General features: G+C 43.8%; 1 protein-coding gene across 1 annotated transcript in view; it reads right to left on the bottom strand.

The window, feature by feature from the left end:
* The window catches only part of CAPN9 (calpain 9), a 1,247,204-nt gene that overhangs the window by 487,961 nt on the left and 738,939 nt on the right, over positions 1-20,304 (bottom strand). Inside the window, exon 10 of the mRNA XM_077486535.1 lies at positions 6,422-6,579. Coding sequence (XP_077342661.1) covers positions 6,422-6,579 — 158 coding nt within the window. The remainder of the gene's footprint in view (positions 1-6,421; positions 6,580-20,304) is intronic.

Below are 20,304 nucleotides of genomic sequence, written 5' to 3'. Positions count from 1 at the left end.
GCAGCAACCAAAGAGACAGCCGGATGCCGTCCCCCCAAGATGAACACCTCCCCATTCTGACCCCTAGGGGTCTGACCCTATCTATGCATCCCAACCGGACCTCTTGGAGGTGAATTCCTGACCTCCACGCCCACCGAGTCATCTCGGGAACATCCTGATACATCCCCTCCCCTCCTTTTTTTTTCCTTCAGTCCTTAGGCCACTATGGTTGCCCCAGCCCACTTTTCACTAAGGGCCTCGGACTTTACCCCTTCCCCCGCCCCCTCCCCAGCCCTTCTCTCCAACCCCATCGCATGGGTTTCCTCCAAGTCCCCAAATGCTTGTCTCTTGATAGGAGATAGGCATACACTGTTGGAGAACTTTACTTTGTCAGCAGGACACGTGCTGTTTATATCTAGGGGCCTCCCCCTGTGTTTTTATTTCTATGTTTTTGTTAAAGTTTTTGTTTCATTGTTTTAATTAGTATCCATTTTAGGTGTTAATTTACAGTAGCCGAGTGCCGCGTGGCCGAAGCGGGTCTGCTTGCCACTCCACCTGTTGTGACCCTGGGGCTTTACCACCCCATGGTGGCATCAGGAATGCAACCCCACTGCGGGTCCTCCTCCAACCGATCCCTGCAAGTCAAAGGGCATCGGAGCAGGTTTGGGCCTGCCACCCCTACTCCTAGGGAGCCCAGGTATCTCTCCCTTCTTGGCTCTCCCTCCTTTTCTTTCCTCTTCCTTCTTTCTCTCTGGTTTTTCCTTATTCCCTGTACTTATGTGTCTCTTCCCCTTCAGGTGTCTTCAAGGAGAGTGGGCTGTCTCACGTCTTCTTGCATTCTGGGTCCACATCGCATTCCCCGGCTCGAGGCCAGCGGTCACTTGGAACAGGTAAACAATGCCGGCATGTATTCGCACACACTCCCTCATGTCCATGGCTGATGACACCCCCAAACAGCAATCACTCAAGGTTGCATCTCATAACACCCAAGGCCTAAACTGCCCTATGAAAATGCGCAAGGCCCTACATAGCTACCACTCTAAGAGTTTGGACATCGTCCTTATTCAAGAGACGCACTTCCCGAAAAGCTTTAATTCCTCTTTCCTTCATCGAAACTACCCTACTTTTTCCTAGCTAATGCTGATGACAAGAAAAGGGGAGTTGCTGTCCTTATTTCTAAACACACCCCTTTTTCCCTGTCCCAAACCATCAGGGATGGGGAGGGAAGATATATATTAGTCAAGGGACATATCAATGGGTCACTTTTCTCCCTCATCTCATATTACGCCCCCAACAAGGGCCAAACTCAGTTCTTTTCTTCCATGCTAACCTCTTTCCCCACATTTGGAAGGCAAGGTGATCATGGGTGGCGATTCCAACGTCGCCTTCGGTCATGTGTTAGACAAATCAGCCCACAATAAAGCCCTCCTGAAAAGACCTCCCAAGCAGAGTCTTAGCATCGCAAGGCTCTTTCATGCTTTGGGTATGATTGACTCCTGGAGGGAACTCAATCCCTCGGCCCAGGACTACACCCACTTCTCTGCACCTCACAGAACTTATGCCCGTATAGACCATATCTTTCTTCATTCTTCAGTCCTCCTCCTAGCATCTCACGCCTCCATAGTCGAAGTGCCTTGGTCGGACCATTCCCTAGTCTCTCTGAAAATCTCTGGTTGCCTAACCCAAACAAACACCCCACAATGGCGGCTGGAAGAAGCTCTACTATCCAACCCCGTACACTGTACTATCCTTGAAAACGACCTCAAGGAATACTTTCACATTAATGATACCGAAGACACTTCCTCCAGTGTATTATGGGGGGCTCATAAAGCAGTCATGAGGGGCAAACTTATACAGCTCGCCTCTTGCCTTAAACGCAAAAAACAAATTGACATAATTAACCTAGAGAAAAAATTCCAGGCCTTAAGCAAAGCGCATAAAAAACACCCCACCGCTACTTCACTAGCTCTTCTGGATGCAGCCAAGATCGCCATTAACACTGCCCTCACCTCCAGCGCCGAAAAACATATGCAATGGGTGAATGGTAGATTTTATCTCAATTCGGATAAATTCGGACCACTTCTCGCAGCAAAACTTTCTCCTAAATTTAGAGCCCACGCTCTCCCTAAAATCAAGTCCCTTTCTGGTTCCCTCACTCAAAACCCCAAACATATTTTGAATGCTTTCCATGCATTCTACTCTAAGCTTTATTCTAGCCCAAACCCAGTCAACATACAGTCTACCAATACTTTCCTACACGGTATTCCCCCTCCCAAGATTTTGGACTCCCACCAATCAATCATGGATGCTACCATCTCAGAAGCGGAAATTAGAGCAGTCATTAAGGACCTTAAGAAAGGCTCTGCCCCTGGACCAGATGGGTTCTCGACACAATATTACAAGACCTTCACTGAAGTTCAGCCCTGTCTAGTAAAGGAACTAGACAGGGCTGCCCACTATCCCCCCTCCTTTTCGCCATTGGCATCGAAACGTTAGCTATTTCTATCAGAAATCACCCTGACATTCAGGACAGTCGTCACATAAATGCTCCCTGTTCGCAGACAATGTCCTTCTCTTTATCACCTCTCCCCTCACTTCTACCCCTAACATCCTCCAACTCCTCCAAAATTTCGGTCTCCGGGCTTCAAGTTAATATGGCCAAGTCGACAGCCCTCAATATCTCTTTACCCCCAGCCCTAGCACACAGGCTAAAGGAGCACTTCCCCTTCTCTTGGAGCTCCTCTTCCATCCATGTCGGGGTAATTTTTTTCTTCATGGATAACTATTTTGTTTACCTGGCATTGTACTATGTTCTATATCCCTGAGTCATATCGGATTTAAGATTTCTCTACTGTTATGCATAAGGGCTTTTCCTCATAGGGAAGGGTCCTAAACTTTTTTCTCTGTTATGCCTGTTTAGCAATAAGTTCCCAGAAATCCCCTGCGAGGGAGATCTGTCTCTGTTATGTTTTCATTACTTCAATAAAACATTTTTTTTTTTTTAAGTTTTAAAAAGATTATATAAAATATAACTCCACACCTGACGTCTCTCTGACTGCATTATGGGAAGCACACAAACCTGTTCTCCGTGGCATATGTCTACAGCAAGCAAGCATATTCAACAGAGAGCGGAAAATCCTTTGTCAGACTTTAGAAACAAATTTCAATAAATGTCACACAGCATTCCAAAATAACCCTTCTTTATCTAAAATAAATCTTGACAAAAGCTAAATTGGAATTTGATCTATTCCTTACTGAAGCAGCGGATAAAACCATCAAGAGATCACAACACAATTTCTATATCAATGCGAATAAACCTCACACACTATTAGCCAGGGCATTAAAATCCTGCCAGAACCCAACAAAACCGATACATCTGAAAATCTCTAGGGGGGTATACACAAATAATCCTTTAAAAATATTACAAAAATTCAAAACACAATTAAAAAATGTATACTCTTCTAATAATGAGTTGGACCCTTGTAGAGCGAATGATTTTTTTCTCTCATATATCTCTACCGACACTTTCTAAAACACAAATGGAAATGATGGAGGAACTAGTGTCAATTATAGAGGTATCTGAAGTTATCAAATATCTATAACTAAATAAAAGGCCAGGTCCTGATGGTTTTTCTGCGCTGTATTACAAAACGTTTGTAGACACCCTATCTCCAGTTTTGACAAACACTTCTAATTCCCTTTTGGAAGGTCATTCTTTTAGAAGAGAAACCCTGACTGCAATTTTCTGTATGCTCCCTAAACCTCACACAGACGATTCAATATGGTCTAATTATCGCCCTATTTCGTTACTAAATTTGGACATAAAATTTTTTGCCAAAATTCTAGCTAACAGATTAAATACTATTATAGGCAATCTTATACATCGTGATCAAGTGGGCTTCATTCCATTACGTCAAGCAGGAGATAATATTAGACGTTCAACACTCCTGTCACATGACGCAAAAAAAAAAGACGTATTTCCACTTGTTTTCTTTCTTTAGATATTATGAAAGCTTTTGACACAGTATCAGGGTCATATATGAACTATACCCTTTCCAAATGGGGATTCGGCCCTAATTTTTTATGATGGATCTCTAGATTGTATCAAGATCCCAAAGCTTATATCAGATATGCAGGGTACAAATCGGACGAGTTTAATATACTAAGGGGGACTCGTCAAGGATGTCCACTTTCGCCATTATTATTTGCTTTACTCATTGAACCTTTAGCACAAAGAATTAGGATGGAACCCACTATAACAGGTATTGAAATGGGTGGCTTTCATCATAAGCTCTGTTTATTTGCAGACGATATTCTCCTTTTTCTATCTTCTCCACATGTTTTTTCGGCCCCAAATCTTATGGTTGCACTACAAGAATTCTCATTTTTTTCGGGCCTTACGGTCAATATTTAAAAATCTTCAGCATTAAACATTTCACTTGTCGAGAAAGATAAACAATCTTTACAAAATTCACTACCCTTTAAGTGGTTAGATCATAGCCTCCCATATCTGGGTGTGCAGTTTACTCCTATCCCCTCCGATTTATTTGCAGCCAATTACCCAGCTCTATTAAAAAATATTACAAGGTTGTTATCTAATTGGTCATCGATGCCGATATCATGGTTTGGGAAAATCAATATCATAAAAATGTCTGTTCTTCCGAAATTTTTATATTTATTCAGAACTCTCCTGATTCATATTCCTGCATATTTTCTTAGGCTGATTCAACAAAAAGTAACGAAATTTACTTGGGGGAAAATAAAACCCAGACTTCACAAAAAAAACACTTGTTCTCCCCAAAGCTTTGGGTGGTTTGGGATTTCCAGACTTTAACATATATTATAAGGCAGCTCAATTATCTCAATTAACAAAATATCACTCTTCTACAGAGATTCCTTTATGGGTCCTCATTGAAGCTGTAGACTGTGATCCTCTTCCTATAAACAATATATTATGGTTACAACCTGCAGATCGTAAGTCTATAAATAACCCCATTTCTAAGCACTCTCTATCTATATGGGATAGGTATAGAAATTCACATGGTCTGCAATCTCCACAAAATCCGCTATTATCTTTTCACAAGAATCCGACTTTTTACCCAGCCTGGAAATATCCCAAAACCTTTAAAGCTTGGTCTAAGGCTGGTATCACTTGTCTATATAATTTAACTTCAACTACATCAATAAAATCTTTTACAGATCTATGTGAATTATATAAGCTTCCACAATCAGAAATTTTCAGATATCTCCAAATCAAAATTGTTTATACTCCTCTTCTCAATTTAAATGTAAACTTACATAATATTTCTCAATTTGAAAGATTTTGTCTCAAGGAACCACATGCTAAAGGTCGTATTACATCACTGTATACACAATTGATATCTAATTCTAATACTGTTATACCTAAATATGTGGCCAAGTGGGAAAAAGATTTGGATTGTACGATCGATTCTAGGTCTTGGTCCAACATATGGTTTTTCACAAAATCTTCCTCTATAAATATATTGGCGTCTGAATCATCATACAAAGTTCTCACACGCTGGTATTTGGTTCCTGCGAGAATCGCCAAATTCTCAACAGACAACACTGGCCTCTGCTTTCGTGGCTGTCCAGAAAAAGGTACCTATATACATACCTGGTGGCATTGCCCAATTGTACAATCATTTTGGAAAAAGATCTTTCTGATAATTACAAAATGTTTTGATCGTCCAATTTTTCCAGACCCAATTATAGCTCTCCTTAATTTAAAACCAGCCTTTCTGAATCAGAAACAATTCAAATTAGTTCTTACACTCCTGATAGCTGCAAAGCAGACTATAGCCAATGCGTGGAAAACAGACGTGGTGAATATTGCAGAAACCAAAACGTAGAATGAATCAATCTTTCATCCATGCTAAAATGGACGCTATAGATAAAAACCAGATGACAAAGTTTGATATCATATGGAAACCCTGGATTAAATATTATACGTCAGATAATATTGATAACCGAGTTTTATTGTTATGGTGATTAAGATTTTTTATAGAATTACAACATTAGCTGATATATAAAACCTCCTCTGCAGAATTATTCCCTCCCCTTCCCCTCCTATATACCTTTTATGTTCCTCCCTTACTATATAATATTTACTATAAACATACTTTAGAAGTTATGGTCAAAACTTTAAAATCATATATTTTCTTTTAGACATATTTATATTTTCTTGGGATTAAAATGTTTAAAACTAAGCTATAAGAATGTTTTCAAATTCTAAAATATATAAGGCCATTTATTGTCATTCCCATGAGAATATCTTGAAATTCTTCTTTGCTTTATATCATCCGTACTTCAATATGTCTTTATTTCTGGTATCAAATAATTTGTCTTATATTCTGTACATGTAATTTATTTTAACATAAAATAAAAACTTTTGAACAAAAAAAAAAAAAAAAAGAAAACAAACCTGATAAATTGCGTATCCTATCGTTAACAGTTCAGCTCCCACTTTTTTTAACTTCCGCCTGTTCTTTTGCATCAAAGCTGCGATAAAAGTACACTCATTTCGGCCATCATCCTTTTCTGTGAGGCTCAACTTAACCTGAGGATTTGTCCAAAAGGTTTCTAAAAAGAGAATCAACACACTGTAAGTATCATCTATTAAAAATGAGTCTTACAATAAACAGAAAACAAAAACATATAATGTAGGGAAATATCCTACTAGATGGAAGGAAAGTTGTTATTTTTTTACATTTTTTGTTTATAAACAGAAAAATTATATTTAATACTCCAATCTCACTGCAAATGATCAACTAATCAGATCTTTGACTCACCAGTAAAAACCCATTCCTTGGAGTACAATACAGGACACAAGATCTTTAGTCATTACCATGGGTTTTTGCAGTTGCCTTCAAGTGAATAGACACTGACAAAAAATAAAGCATCAACAGGGCCACATAACAATGGGCCAAGAATGGCTCGAAAGGAAATCAGCAGTAGGGATGAGCTTCGTGTTTGAGTCAAACCCATGTTCGACTCGAATATCGTCTGTTCGGCCGTTCGCCGAATTGCAAACATGAAATTCCTGGAAAACTGCTGGGCATTACAAAGCCCAAAAGGCATTACCAGGTACTCATAATGGCCTGTTCTGGTATTAAACTAATTTTGAACAAAAAAATGCCCCTATATAAATGGTAAATAAGTGACCACCAACACCACACACAAATCAAAAAACATGAATATTTTATTAACAAATACAAAACAAAAGATACACATAAATACATTAAAACCAGAGGGACTACTAAGCAAACAGTGTCACAATGGTGTAGCAAAATGTTATAAACACATAATTACATAGAAAAAAACAACCAATAAATATTAATCATACTCTAAGCTGATGACCCCACACCCGACGCGTTTCTAGTTGCTGAAAACTTTCCTCAGGGGTGAGGAATCCAAAGACATGCAGGTAGGTTAATTGGCTTCTGTCAAAATTGGCCCTAGTATATGAATGGGGACAATGGATTGTGGGCTACTTGAGGGTAGGGAACGATGAGCGTGTGCAATGTACAGGGATACGGACAATTGTAGACACTCACTCAGGTTGAACTGGATGGACTGGAGTCTTTATTCAACCGTACTAACTATGAAACTATGAAACTATAAGAGCAAAAAGTTGGGTGGTAAGTTGATAATTCTACAACATAGAAAAACACAATCTTACACAAATTTGCAAACAATTATATGTGCTAGCATGAATGAGAGTGGGGAAAAAAAAAAAAAAAGAGGATATAAAGTATAATCAAGAGATAACCCACCTGAGATATTCAATCAAAGATAGATGTATTGGGACCATTACATACAAATGCCTGTCATTGTTTTGTGTGGCTTTGTCCCAGACTGGTATTTGGCCATGACTACTTCCCTTTTGGTCCACCCTTCCTATGCAAAATGAAAAAAGATTATAAAGAAACATACAGGTGGCTACCAAAGGATGTCTAGAGGTGTCTAAGAGGGTCGCCCTATATAGAAGAGTGCTTACACCCCATAAAATCAACAGAAGAGATCAAAAGGATTCCATAGAGCCACCTCTCAGATTCCTGTCCAAGCTACCACCAAATATTCAAATAGCCCTATACCACCTAGTGGTTTGGCCAAAATAGAATGAACTGAACCAATATGATCCAGATATACGTAGATCACAGATGGCCCAGCCTCCACCATAGAGAGAAGAGGCCACAGCATGAAGGCATAAAGATGTTCTTAAAATAACAAAAAATGAATCAGTAAAAGACAGACAGAGGTGTGCTAGATAGTGAAGATAGCCAACAAAAACTATATTACAAACAATCGCTTACCCAATCTTCTGTGTAAAGAAAGAACGGGCTGCACAAATCTGTAAGTGCCTCAATTCTCATATACAAAAGGTTTTACTCAAAATAAGCAAAAAGCCTCAATAGGCACAAGATTTGCAAAGAGAATGTGCCCGCAGGAGAGACTGAAGCCAGGGGCTCGGCAATGCGGCCCATAGATTAATTGACCTATAAAGAGAAGTACCTTTAAAAATTGATCCTCCAAATGAAAGCACAGTGGGGCAAACAGGAATACTCCCAAAAATACTCACAAGTCACAGAGTGTTTCCATGTATGTGGCAAAGGGATGTAGCAACATTGGCTACTGACCACGGAGTATAAGTATACCCCAGTGGCCCTTAATTAATTAGTTAACTAATCTGTGTGAGATGAAGTGCACAGTGCCTTGAAAGCCTATCTTTGTTCCTTAGACTACATCCTATGCTGATACCTTGACTACATGGGGGAGGAGCCGGAGTTCAGAGCTAAAGGCAGGCGGAACAAACATAATCCTGATCCGGAGTAGCCTACAAAACAATAGATGCCACATCGTATTAAGATCACACATTGTCCTTTCCATAGAGCCAATCAGCCAAAGGAGCTGCGCTAAACGGGCAGACAGCGAATCCGTCAGTGCGTTTCATTACCTGGAGCACACGCTCCGGACCGGAAGTGACCTCATAAATGTTGTCAACAATATTAATTTTTTTGATTTGTGTGTGGTGTTGGTGGTCACTTATAATCCCATTTATATAGGGGGATTTTTTTGTTCAAAATGTATCAGGGATGAGACCACCACACTAGAATCTTTTGATCCACTGAGAGCCCCCTTCCCTCTTTTGGTATTAAACTCAGTTTTCCACTCGTTGCCCACCTTAATGCGCACAAGATTGTATGCCCCTCTCAAGTCAAGCTTCGTGAAAACCGTTGCTCCCTTGAGGTGGTCAAATAACTCTGTAATCAACGGAATCGGGTAGGCATTTTTAATCGTGACACGATTGAGACCCCTATAATCTATACAAGGTCTCAGTTCACCGCTCTTCTTCTTCACAAAGAAGAAACCAGTACCAGCAGGAGACGAGGATTTGCGGATGAAACCTCAAAAAAAGTGCGTCTGCAACATACTCCTCCATGGCCTTACCCTCCAAGACCGACAACGGGTAAACCTGGCCATGAGGAGGTTTGGCACCAGGCTGAAGGTCAATTGTGCAATCATAAGGCCAGTGTTGAGGCAAACTACCGGCTTGACCTTTGTCAAAGATATCACTGAAATTGCGGTACTACTCCGGCAGGGAGGAAAGTGAAGAGGTGCACAGGACCTTGGATACCTTCAGGAAGCATGTCTCATTGCATTGTGGTGACCAGGAGAGAACCTCAGCATGGAGCCAATCAAAAGAGGGGTTGTGCCTCTGTAACCAAGGATAACCAATAACCAGCGAAAACCTGGGTGAGGAAATAACATTGGTTTATGTCATAGAGCCCCTACAGCCATGGACAATGGAACTGTCTCATGAGTCACATGGGCAGGCTGTAAAGGTCTCCAGTCAAGAGCCTCAATGGCAAGTGGAGTGTCACACAGCTGCAGCAGAATCAAGTGCTGCAAAACAAATGCAGCATCAATGAACAGGCCTGCAGCCCCAGAGTCGATTAGAGCCTATAACGCGAGAGACAACTCAGCCCAAGAAAGGATGACCAAAACCAGGGGCTTATCCCTCTGGATAACTGGGCATGAAACAACGGCACCTAAGGTCTGTCCATGACAGGACCTCAAGGTTCAGGCGTTCCCTGGACGGGTAGGACAAGACTTCAAAAAGTGACCTGCCTGGCCACAATAAAGGCACAATCTCTCCCTCCTCCTAAAGGCTCTCTCATCCACAGAGAGAGGCGTGAAGCCCAAGTGCATGGGTTCATCTTCACTGACCAACGCGGTACCAGGAGGCATGGGATGTGAGGGAGGCAAACGTACAGGAGGCTTCCGCAAGTGCTCTTTCAAAGATCTTTCTCTGAGTCTGGAGTCAATGAGGATGGCAAACGAGATCAAGCTCTCCAGCTCAGTGGGTATATCTCGGGCTGCTATCTCATCCTTGATGGAATCTGGGAGACCATGAGAAAAAGCAGCCACGAGGGGCTCATTGTTCCAAGCAACCTCTGCTGCCAGAGTATGGAATTCAATGGCGTAGTCGGCAACAGTTCTCATACTCTGTTTGATGGACATGAGGCACTTGGCAGCAGAAGTGAAGCATGTGGGAACATCAAATACGCTTTTAAAGGAGGCCACAAAGTCAGGGTAACTCAAGACAACAGGTTTTTGCGTCTCCCATAAAGGGTTTGCCCAGGCCAAGGCTCTCTCAGAAAGCAAAGATATCACAAAACCTACTTTGTTTCTGTCCATGGAAAACGCCTGGGGAAGCATTTCAAAGTAAATCTCAACCTGGTTGAGAAACCCTTTGCATGAACTGGATCGCCCCCAAATCACTGGGGAAGCAGAGCGGAATCAAACATACCTCTTATAGAGGTAATACTCGAGACAGGTGCCTGCACAGAGATTGGCGCGGCAGCAGGGACGGCCTGCAACTCGGATTCTACCGGAGCAGCCACAATGGGGGATTCCAGGTGAGTTGTGCGACTCAGGAGTGTTGTAACTCTATGGCAAACTGATCCATGCGGTGATCTTTCTCATCCAATCTGGAAAAAATATTACCGACAAGTGGATTGACTGTATCTCCTGAATTCATGGCCTTCGCCTACTGCCAGAAACCATGAACCAGACCCAAACAGAAGTACAATATAATCACACTTGTTTATTAATAAAAAGGTAAATAGAGTAAGCGTAGTCAAAGCATAGCCAGAGTCCAGTAACCGGATCGAGTAGTCAGCCAGTCCAGAGTTCAATAACCAGATTGGGTACTCAGCCAGGCCAGAAGTCAGGGATCCAAGTGGAGCAACAGCAAATAGGGTAAGGAGCCAGAAGGGATGTCAGCAAGCCAGTCTTTAAACAGAACCATAGGAGATGGTTTCTTGTGATGTGACCAAGGCGAAAGGCAGAGATGAAGTGAGCTGGACAGCTTTAAGTAGGTAGGTGAGACAAGTGATATCAGGAACAGCTGGGTGACTGTGGAGAGAGATGAGAGCTGGCAATTAGCCGACAGCTGAGCAGCCAGCCCAGAGAAGGAAGGGCTAAGCCTGCTCTGACAGGTTGCAGACCTTATCTTGCCATTGCAGAGGGAGTAGAGGATAAAACATCTTCGGGAGGCCTTGCAGAAAGGTCTGTTAAACGTGTTCCCAGAGACTGGGAGGTTACAAATTCCTGGTCCTGGACAACATGTTGCTGAGGCTTCGATCAGTCACAGAAGGAGCAGTAGAGAAGGTGGCCGCCTAACCGATGCGTTCAGACAATTTTTTAGTCTGCAGCCCCAAGGTATGATCGGTTCCAGCAACCATCGCCAGCATCTGATTTACATGGTGCAGGAACTCCTAGGGGCAAGATCAGACTTAAACACCTTTCCCACCGAAAATCCTCTGGGTTACTGGGTCTTGAGGATGAATCACTGGCCAGAGCTTGCACAGTATAAAATTGAGCTACTGGCCTGTCCTGCATCCAGCGTTCTTTTGGGAATGCACATTCAGTGATGTTGGCGGCTTTGTAATCGATCACAGGGTGTGCCTGCCCACCATCTCGGTTGATCGACTGATCTTCATAAAAATGAATCAGTCTTGGATCACCACCTGCTACCAAGCACCTGAATGCTGATGTAACTGAATATTATCAGATCCCTTCAAGACTGCCTATTGCTGATGCTGAGTGACTATCCTCTTCCTCCTCAATGATCATGCTGATAGCTTGTAAGAAGATTTTTGATTATGGGTGCCGCCACCAGTGACTAATGCCCAATTTTCCAGCCCCTGTTTAACAGGAGCATGTAATTACAATTTTTGATGCAACATTTTGCAGGAGGGTTCGTTGCTGCACTCAACTACAATATCTGTGAGGGATTGCAGTGTTGTGGCACCAGAACCAGTGCCTAAGGACCAATTTTTTAGCCCCTGTTTAACAGGGGCATGTAATTACAATTTTTAAATCTAATATTTCACAGCAGAGCCAATTCCTGCGCTCAACAACAGAATCTGTGAGGGGTTACAGTGTTGTGGCACCAGTGCCTAAAGCCTAATTTTTCTGCCCCTGTGTAACAGGGTGCATAATTTCAATTTGACTATCCTGTTATGCTGAGTGACTATCCTCTTCCTCCTCAATGATCATGCTGATAGCCTGTAAGAACAATTTTGGTTCTGGGCGCCGCCACCAGTAAGTTTAAGAGGGGCGTGTAGTTACAATTTTTGATGCAACATTTTGCAGGAGGGTTCGTTGCTGCACTCAACTACAATATCTGTGAGGGATTGCAGTGTTGTGGCACCAGTACCAGTGCCTAAGGCCCAATACTTCAGCCCCTGTTTAACAGGGGCGTGTAATTACACCTTTTGATGCAATACTTTGCTGCAGGGCTCATTTCTGTGCTCCCACTAGAGTATCTTTGAGGGGTTGCAGTGTTGTGACACCAGAACCAGTGCCTAAGGCCTAATTTTTCTGCCCTGTTTAACAGGGGTGCATAATTACAATTTTTAAATCTAATATTTCAGAGCAGGGCTCGTTCCTGTGCTCAACAACAGAATCTGTGAGGGGTTACAGTGTTGTGGCACCAGTGCCTAAAGCCCAATTTTTCTGCTCCTGTTTAACAGAGGCATGTAATTTCAATTTTTGCTGTAATATTTTGCAGCAGAGCTCGTTCCTGCACTCAACTAGAGTATTTGTGAGGGGTTGCAGTGGTGTGGCACCAGCACCAGTGCCTAAAGCCCAATTTTTCTGGCCCTGTTCAATTGGGGAATGTAATTACAATTCTTGATATAATATTTTACAGCAGGGCCCGTTCCAGCGCCTACCAAGAGTAACTGTGAGGACTTACAGTGTTGTGGCACCAGCACCACCACCACAGGCCCAATTTTTCTACCACTGTTCAACAATGGCATGTAATTACAATTCTTGATATAATAGTTCACAGCAGGGCATTCCAGCGCTCACCAAGAGTAACTGTGAGGGCTTACAGTGTTGTGGCAACACCAACACCTTAGGCCCAAATTTCTGCAGAGAATATAGGGCAGGCCCCTACTTTCAAACATCCAACTTACAAATGACTCCTACTTGCAAACGGAAGGAGACAACAGGAAGTGAGATGAAATCTACCCCTAGGAAGGGAAATTCTCTCCTGTAAGTTGTGAGTTGATATGAGAAAAACGTGTCTCCTCTCCACTGATGCTTGATCACCAATCCTTGTTTCACTAAAAACCCCACATTTTCAAAAAAACATTTGTCATTGGGACAGAAAGTGAGGTGAAATCTGAAGAGGTGCACAGACAGCAAAACAAATGTTACAGGGGTGATAACCCTTCTATATGTTTTCCAAAAGGCTTAAAATTTAGATTTTTTGGCTGGAGCTACACTTTAAAAATGTACCAGTTCAAAATTACAAACAGATTGTACTTAACAACAAACCTACAGTCCCTGTCTTGTTTGCACCGCCTGTATACTGCTGTTCAGAGTATATAGGGCCTGGGGGCCCCACGCCTTTCCTTTTTTTAATTTGGGTACGGGGTTCCCCAGAATATCCATACAAGACCCAAAGGGCCTGGTAATGGACTGGGGGAGGGGTACCTATGCCATTTGTCTCACTGATTTTCAACCATATTGCTGGGATCAGACATTACATTAAAGCCTCAAGCAGTTTTAAATGACTTTTATTCCTTTAAAAATGTCATTTTGTGCAGGTACTGTTCTAAGCATGGGAAACACAGACAATAACTTGCATATTAGCCTTTAAAATTAGCACTTTTGATTTCGAACGTTCGAGTCCCATAGACTTTAACGGGGTTCTAAAGTTCGCACAAATTTTCGGTCCGTTCGCAGGTTCTGGTGCGAACCGATTGGGGGGTGTTTGGCTCATCCCTACTCAGCAGCCTGTAGCAAAATATGTCAACAGAAGATCAAGTGGCAGCCTAGCAAATCTGGAGAACAATGTTTGATGCTGAAAAGCCCATCAGGTACTAAAAGATCTGGTAGAGTGTGCCCTAACAGGGTATTGATAAACCCTATCCTTCAGACTTCAAGTTCAGATGATAACTTGTCTAAACCAGCTAGTAATGTTGAAGGAGGAAACAGGGAGCCTAGATCCAAGTGCCTAAAAAAGGCAGTGGCTAAGTCAGATAGGAAAACAACACAGAGAGAAATGATCTATTTTCTTTGGATGTTTCGGAATAGGACATAGGGAAGGATGAAAAATGTCCTGCTTAAGAAGGAAGGAAGAGACTAGCTTAGAGAGGAAAGTCTCTAGGTCTCAGGACAACCTACTGTAGCTCAAAGGTTCTCTGCACAGTTGATAGCAAACTCAAAGCCAGATGCTAAACCAAATCAAATTGAAGGAAGGACCAAAAACATCATACAGAGAATTTTCTCAAATGAAATGTATTTGTCTTTCACCAAGCAAAATTTATTTTCCAGATGCAATGGTAGACTTTCTGGAAGCTTGTCATCATGCAAATAGGAACTGAGTCTGACAAACCCCTGTACTTTAGGACCAGGCAGGGTTGTATTAAGGAGTATGGAATTTATGGTGGTGGGCATTATGTGCAGGCGAGGAGTGAGCAATGTATGAAGGTTGGTAGTATGTGCCAGAGCGGAGTGCAGAGTGTATGTAGGTAGGTATTATGTGTAGGTGAGGAGTGTGGAGTGTACAACAGTGGGTAGTATGGGTAGTATGTGCAGGATGGTGTCAGTAGGGCAGTGGATGGTGTGAGTAGTTCTTTATTTTTAGCATTTTTTCTTTTACAATTAAATTTTTTAGTATTTTGAATTGTGTCAGTAGGGCATTGGACAGCGTCAGAAGGGCAGGGGATGGTGTCAGTTTTTTTTTTTAATTTATAGATTTTTTTACAATTTAATTAGTTTAAAAAAAAATCACAATGCTTTTTGGGGGGAAGAGTTTGGGGCAGTGTTGGTGGTGGGGGTGTTGTCATTAGTTTTTTTATTTATTTTTACAATTACATTTTTTAATATTTATTGCATTTTTTTATTCAACCCTGTTGGTCAGCTTTGGTGAGATATCAGGTGTCAAAGGGTTTAGACCCCTGACATCTCCCCTTTGAGACAGAGTAAGGGACTTACCTGAGGAGAATAATGCTGACTTATCTTTGTAATGAATAAGCACACCTGTTAGTGCGTGAAACGCGTCTACCATTTGAACTGTCTAACATTTGGGATGTTCGTTATTAAATAAGAATTTTGATGGATCTTGGAGTGCAGCCATTTCTTCAGCCATGGGAGCTAGAGGAGGCAAAGCGGCTGCCGGCTGAAAAGCCCTGCAGGGAGATTGGTGCTCCCAGCTGTACCTCCCACCGCACCGATCATGACCGGCTGTTTCCTGATCATTTCTGGCTCTAAACCAGGGGATCATTCATGTGTGCAGAGTGGGTCACAGTGGGGACCCCCCCTCAGGGGCCATTGTTCAGTGAAATCCCTACACCCATGAATGATATGTCACTGGGACCAGGGCTTCAACATCCATGCCATCAAAGCCAGCAAACAAGAAGCAGGATAGTGTAGCGGCTCATAGAACAGAAGGTCTGGACAATTCAACAATTCAGAATTAAACAATTTTAAGTTGATGGACCTGTGCCTTTCTCAAAGTGACACTCATTATGTATTAACCACTTGCCGACCAGCTGCCACAGTCACACTGTGGCAGAATGGCACGGGCAGGTGAATCTGCGTCACATTACGTCGGGAGCATGAACGGGTGGGGGTCATACACGTGCATACCCCACCGGCCACGAGATCAGATTTGATCCAGAACCGATCAGTCCCCAGGCCCAGGCCAATGAAATCTGGCCTGGACCTGATGATCGCTCCTGGTGAATGAGATCCTTCCCCTGTCTGTGTAACTGTAAACACTGACAGGGGAAATGATGTCATCTCTTTTCGTGTCGGTCTTTTCTATTCCAGACTGAGGGGAGAAGACACCCCAGAGTAAGTGCACAACACTACACTACACTGATACCAGGTCATGTAAGCACACAATTCACCTCCCAGTTAACCTTTTCACCCCGTCACTGTGGCACCCACTTCAGCATTCAGATTTTTTTTGATTGTTGTACTGGTGTCATCAATGACATTAATCAATGTTAGGGTAATTAGGCTTAGACTCAGATAGGTCTAGGGACCCCTCTACCCCCTCATAAAGGTTTAACCCCTTGATCACCCCCTGTCACCAGTAATTACTGTATAAGTGTCATGGGTGATGAAGGTTAGCTAGATTTTTTTATAGCGTCAGGGCAACCGCCATATTTTACCCAATAAAGGTTTAACCCCCTGATCAAAGTTAGGTTTTAGCATCAGATAGGGTCTGCATCACCCCAGGCAGCGTCAGATTAGTGCCAATAGCACTAACACCCACGCCGCACCATACACCTCCCTTAGTAGTATAGTGTCTGAACAGATCAATATCTGATCTGATCAGAACTATATTAGCATCCCCAGCAGTTTAGGGTTCCCAAGTTAGCAGGATCAGCCCAGATACCTGCTAGCACTCGCGTTTAGCCCCTTAGCCCAGCCCAGCCCAGCCCAGCCCAAGTGCAGTATCAATCGATCATTGTCACTTACAAAACACAGAGCACATAAGTGCAGCATTTGCAGAGTCAGGCCTGATTCCTGTGAACGCTAACAGTTTTTTTGGTAGCATTTGAATCAGTCGCTGACAATCAGGTACTTTTTTTCTTGTGAGTCTTACTACTGTACCAGTAAATTTAGAGACCAAAATGTCAAATCGAAGGTACAGTAGTCAAGGGGCCCACACGTTTCTGAGCATGACAGATAGTGAAGAGGAAGTCACTCATCTGTCAGATTCAGGCTCAGAATACAAACCTGTAGACAGCAGTGGCACCCTGACAGATAGCTCTGATGATGGCGTTGTGGTCCCTGCCATGGTCAGGCATACCAGACCCCGTTCTTATTCTGCTGTTGTTGAAGTGCAAGAACCGCAGGTCCCTCGTATGGAGCAGAGAGCCAGTACTAGCGCCGCTCATCCTTCTGGTGAACCAGCGGCCTAGTACATCCTGGTCATACATCCAGGACTGCAGTAAAACTAGGTGACGGGGCGAGTCCCATAATAGCAGTTCAAGGTGGCAAGCACGAGTAGTGTCACGCTGCCACCAAGAAGACAAACACAGGCCCGTCGAGCCCATATTGCACTTCCTGCTGCATTCGCCAATCCTAATTGGAAACCCGCCACTTCTGCAACACCCGTACTTCCCCCATTCACTGACCAACCCGGAATTCAAGTGGAAACAGTTTATTTTAGGTCACTTGATTTTTATTCGCTGTTTTTCACCGAAGATCTCTATAGAGCTATTGTGGACCAAAGCAATTTATATGCTGGTCAATTCATCGCCGCTAATCCACAGCTGACCTTTGCCAGAGATTGGAAACCAATTACGGTTTAAAAATTTAAGACCTTCCTGGGCCTATCCCTCCTCATGGGCGTAACTAAAACGAGTGAGTTGTGGTAATATTGGTCCAATGACCCAGTTCACCATACGCCCGTGTTCCCTGCCTCCATGACCAGGACACGATACGAGCAGATCTTGCGGTTCATGCATTTCAATGACAATGTCGTCCTCGGGGTGACCCTAAATACGATTGGCTCTACAAAATTCAGCCCCTCGTAAACCACTTCAACCAACGTTTTGCAGCCTTGTTTACTCCCCATCAAGTTGTCTGCGTTGCCGAGTCCCTGATTAAGTTTTCTGGCCGCTTGTCATTCAAATAGTATCTTACCAACAAGCGTGCCAGGTACAGGGTCAAGATGTATAAGCTCTGTGACAGGGCCACAGGCTATACATATAGTTTTATGGTTTACTAGGGAAGAGATAGTGACGTAGAGCCAGAGAACTGCCCAGACTACATAGGGATTGCTGGTAAGGTTGTGTGGGACTTGGTGTCACCCTTATTTGGAAAGGGGTACCACTTGTATGCGGACAATTATTAAACAAGCGTGCCACTTTTTAGTCACTTGTTTGATCATCAAATTGGCACACGTGGCACCGTGCGATCTAATCGCCTTACCTTACCCCAATGGCTTGTAGATTCCCATCTTAGGCTGGGGGAGAGAGTCTCTGAGAGCGTCTGTGCGCATGTGCGCGCATGGGTGAGCTCGCACGTGCCGATGCGCCCGGGCCTGTTATCGCCAGGCGGGCTATTTAAACCTGACTGTCACACTGGGATCTTGTCTAATTTACAGCATGTGTGTGTTCTGATCCTGAAAACCTGTTCCCAGTGCTTGTCTCCCACCTGCATCCAATTACGGCTTGTCTGGCTACTCTACTGCTTGATCCTCTGGTACCTCCTCCGTCTGCCTGATCACCGACCTGGCTTGTCTGACTCTCCGCTCTCAGTATCCTGGTTCCAGTCTGCTGCCAAGATCCCAGTTTGCAGTCCAGCTCCTGTCTGCAGTCCATTTCCAGGCTGAGGGCCTGCTCCAGTATTCTGGTTCCTGGTCTCTGTCTGCTGCCCAGCTTCCAGCTTGCTGACCAGCTTCTGTCTGCAGTCCATTTCCAGTCTGAGGTCCTGCTTCGGTGTCCTGGTTCCTGGTGCCTGCCTGCTGTCCAGTTCTAGTCTGCTGCACCTGCCTGCCGATCCAGCTCCTTCCAGGCTCCTGCCTACCTTCTGATCCAGTCAGAAGCCCTGCTACACAGTGCCCTCCTGGGTTCCTGATCCATCTTCTGTTGTTGATCCTGCCAGGCACTCGTGTCACTCCTGACTCTTGTGCTTTCTGTTCATCCTACCAGGGCCCTTGAGTCGGAGCCGCAAGAGAGGTCGGGCAGGTTTGGCTCGTCCACTAGGTACGTGACAGCCATGACCGAGCCCACGCAGGGAGCCTCTCCCATGGAGGAACTTTGTATGAACCTGGCAGGCCTTATCCAGGCTGTTAAAAGTCTCCAGGAAGGATATACACATCTGGAAGAACGGGTCCAAGCACTTTCTTCGCCCACTGCCACCCAGGGGCCTTCTCTCTTGTCTACTTCTGATTCCAGGACTACTTCTCCCACAGTAGTCATGTTGCCTCTCGAACCAAGAGTTCCCACTCCAGAAAAGTTTTCTGGGGAACAAAGTAAATTCAGGGTGTTCCGGAACTCATGCAAACTGTACTTTGCCCTACAACCTCGCGCCTTTTAGCTTGAGGCCACCAAAGTGGGTTTCGTGCTGTCTTTACTCCTGGGTGACCCCCAAGGTTGGGCCCACCGCCTGCTGGAACAGAAAGCCGAGGTGTTAACTAATCTGACCACCTTTTTTGACAAGATGGCCCAACTCTACAAGGACCCACAGCTTTCCGCAACTGCATGAGCTGCCCTGCATACTCCCCAACAAGGGTGTAGGGCAGTAGAGGACTATGTCGCATAATTCTGCCTAAGGAGTGCAGATATGGACTGGAATGATGCTGCCCTCCGTTACCAGCCATGGGGCTCTCTTACTCCCTAAGCCCTTGTACACACGGTCGGAGATTCTGACGGAATGTATCCTATCAGACCGTTTTGTCGGATATTCCGACTGTGTGTGGTCTGCATCGGACTGTTCCCATCGGAATATCCGACGGACCAACTTTTCCACTTGCCGGTAAAATTTTACGACAAAATGCTCCAATCGGACATACTCCGATCATGTGTAGCCTACTCCGATGGACAAAGTGCCACGCATACTCAGATCAAATTCCTAGACCAAAGCTATTGGCTACTAGCCTGAACGTAGTCCCGTCGTAATGAAATAACGTCATCACGTTATGTACAATCGGACTTTCTGACAACTTAGTCCGACCGTGTGTATGCAACATCACTTCCGGACCTCTTCCGGAATTAATCCGTCGGAATTAATCTGATAGATTTGGTTGTCGGAATCTCCGAC

This window comes from Lithobates pipiens, unplaced genomic scaffold (genome assembly GCF_037356315.1).
Source record: "Lithobates pipiens isolate NorthernLeopardFrog02 unplaced genomic scaffold, aLitPip1_a1.2 Scaffold_18, whole genome shotgun sequence".
Taxonomy (NCBI): Eukaryota; Metazoa; Chordata; class Amphibia; order Anura; family Ranidae; genus Lithobates; species Lithobates pipiens.
This window is presented reverse-complemented; position numbering and strand designations above follow the sequence as displayed.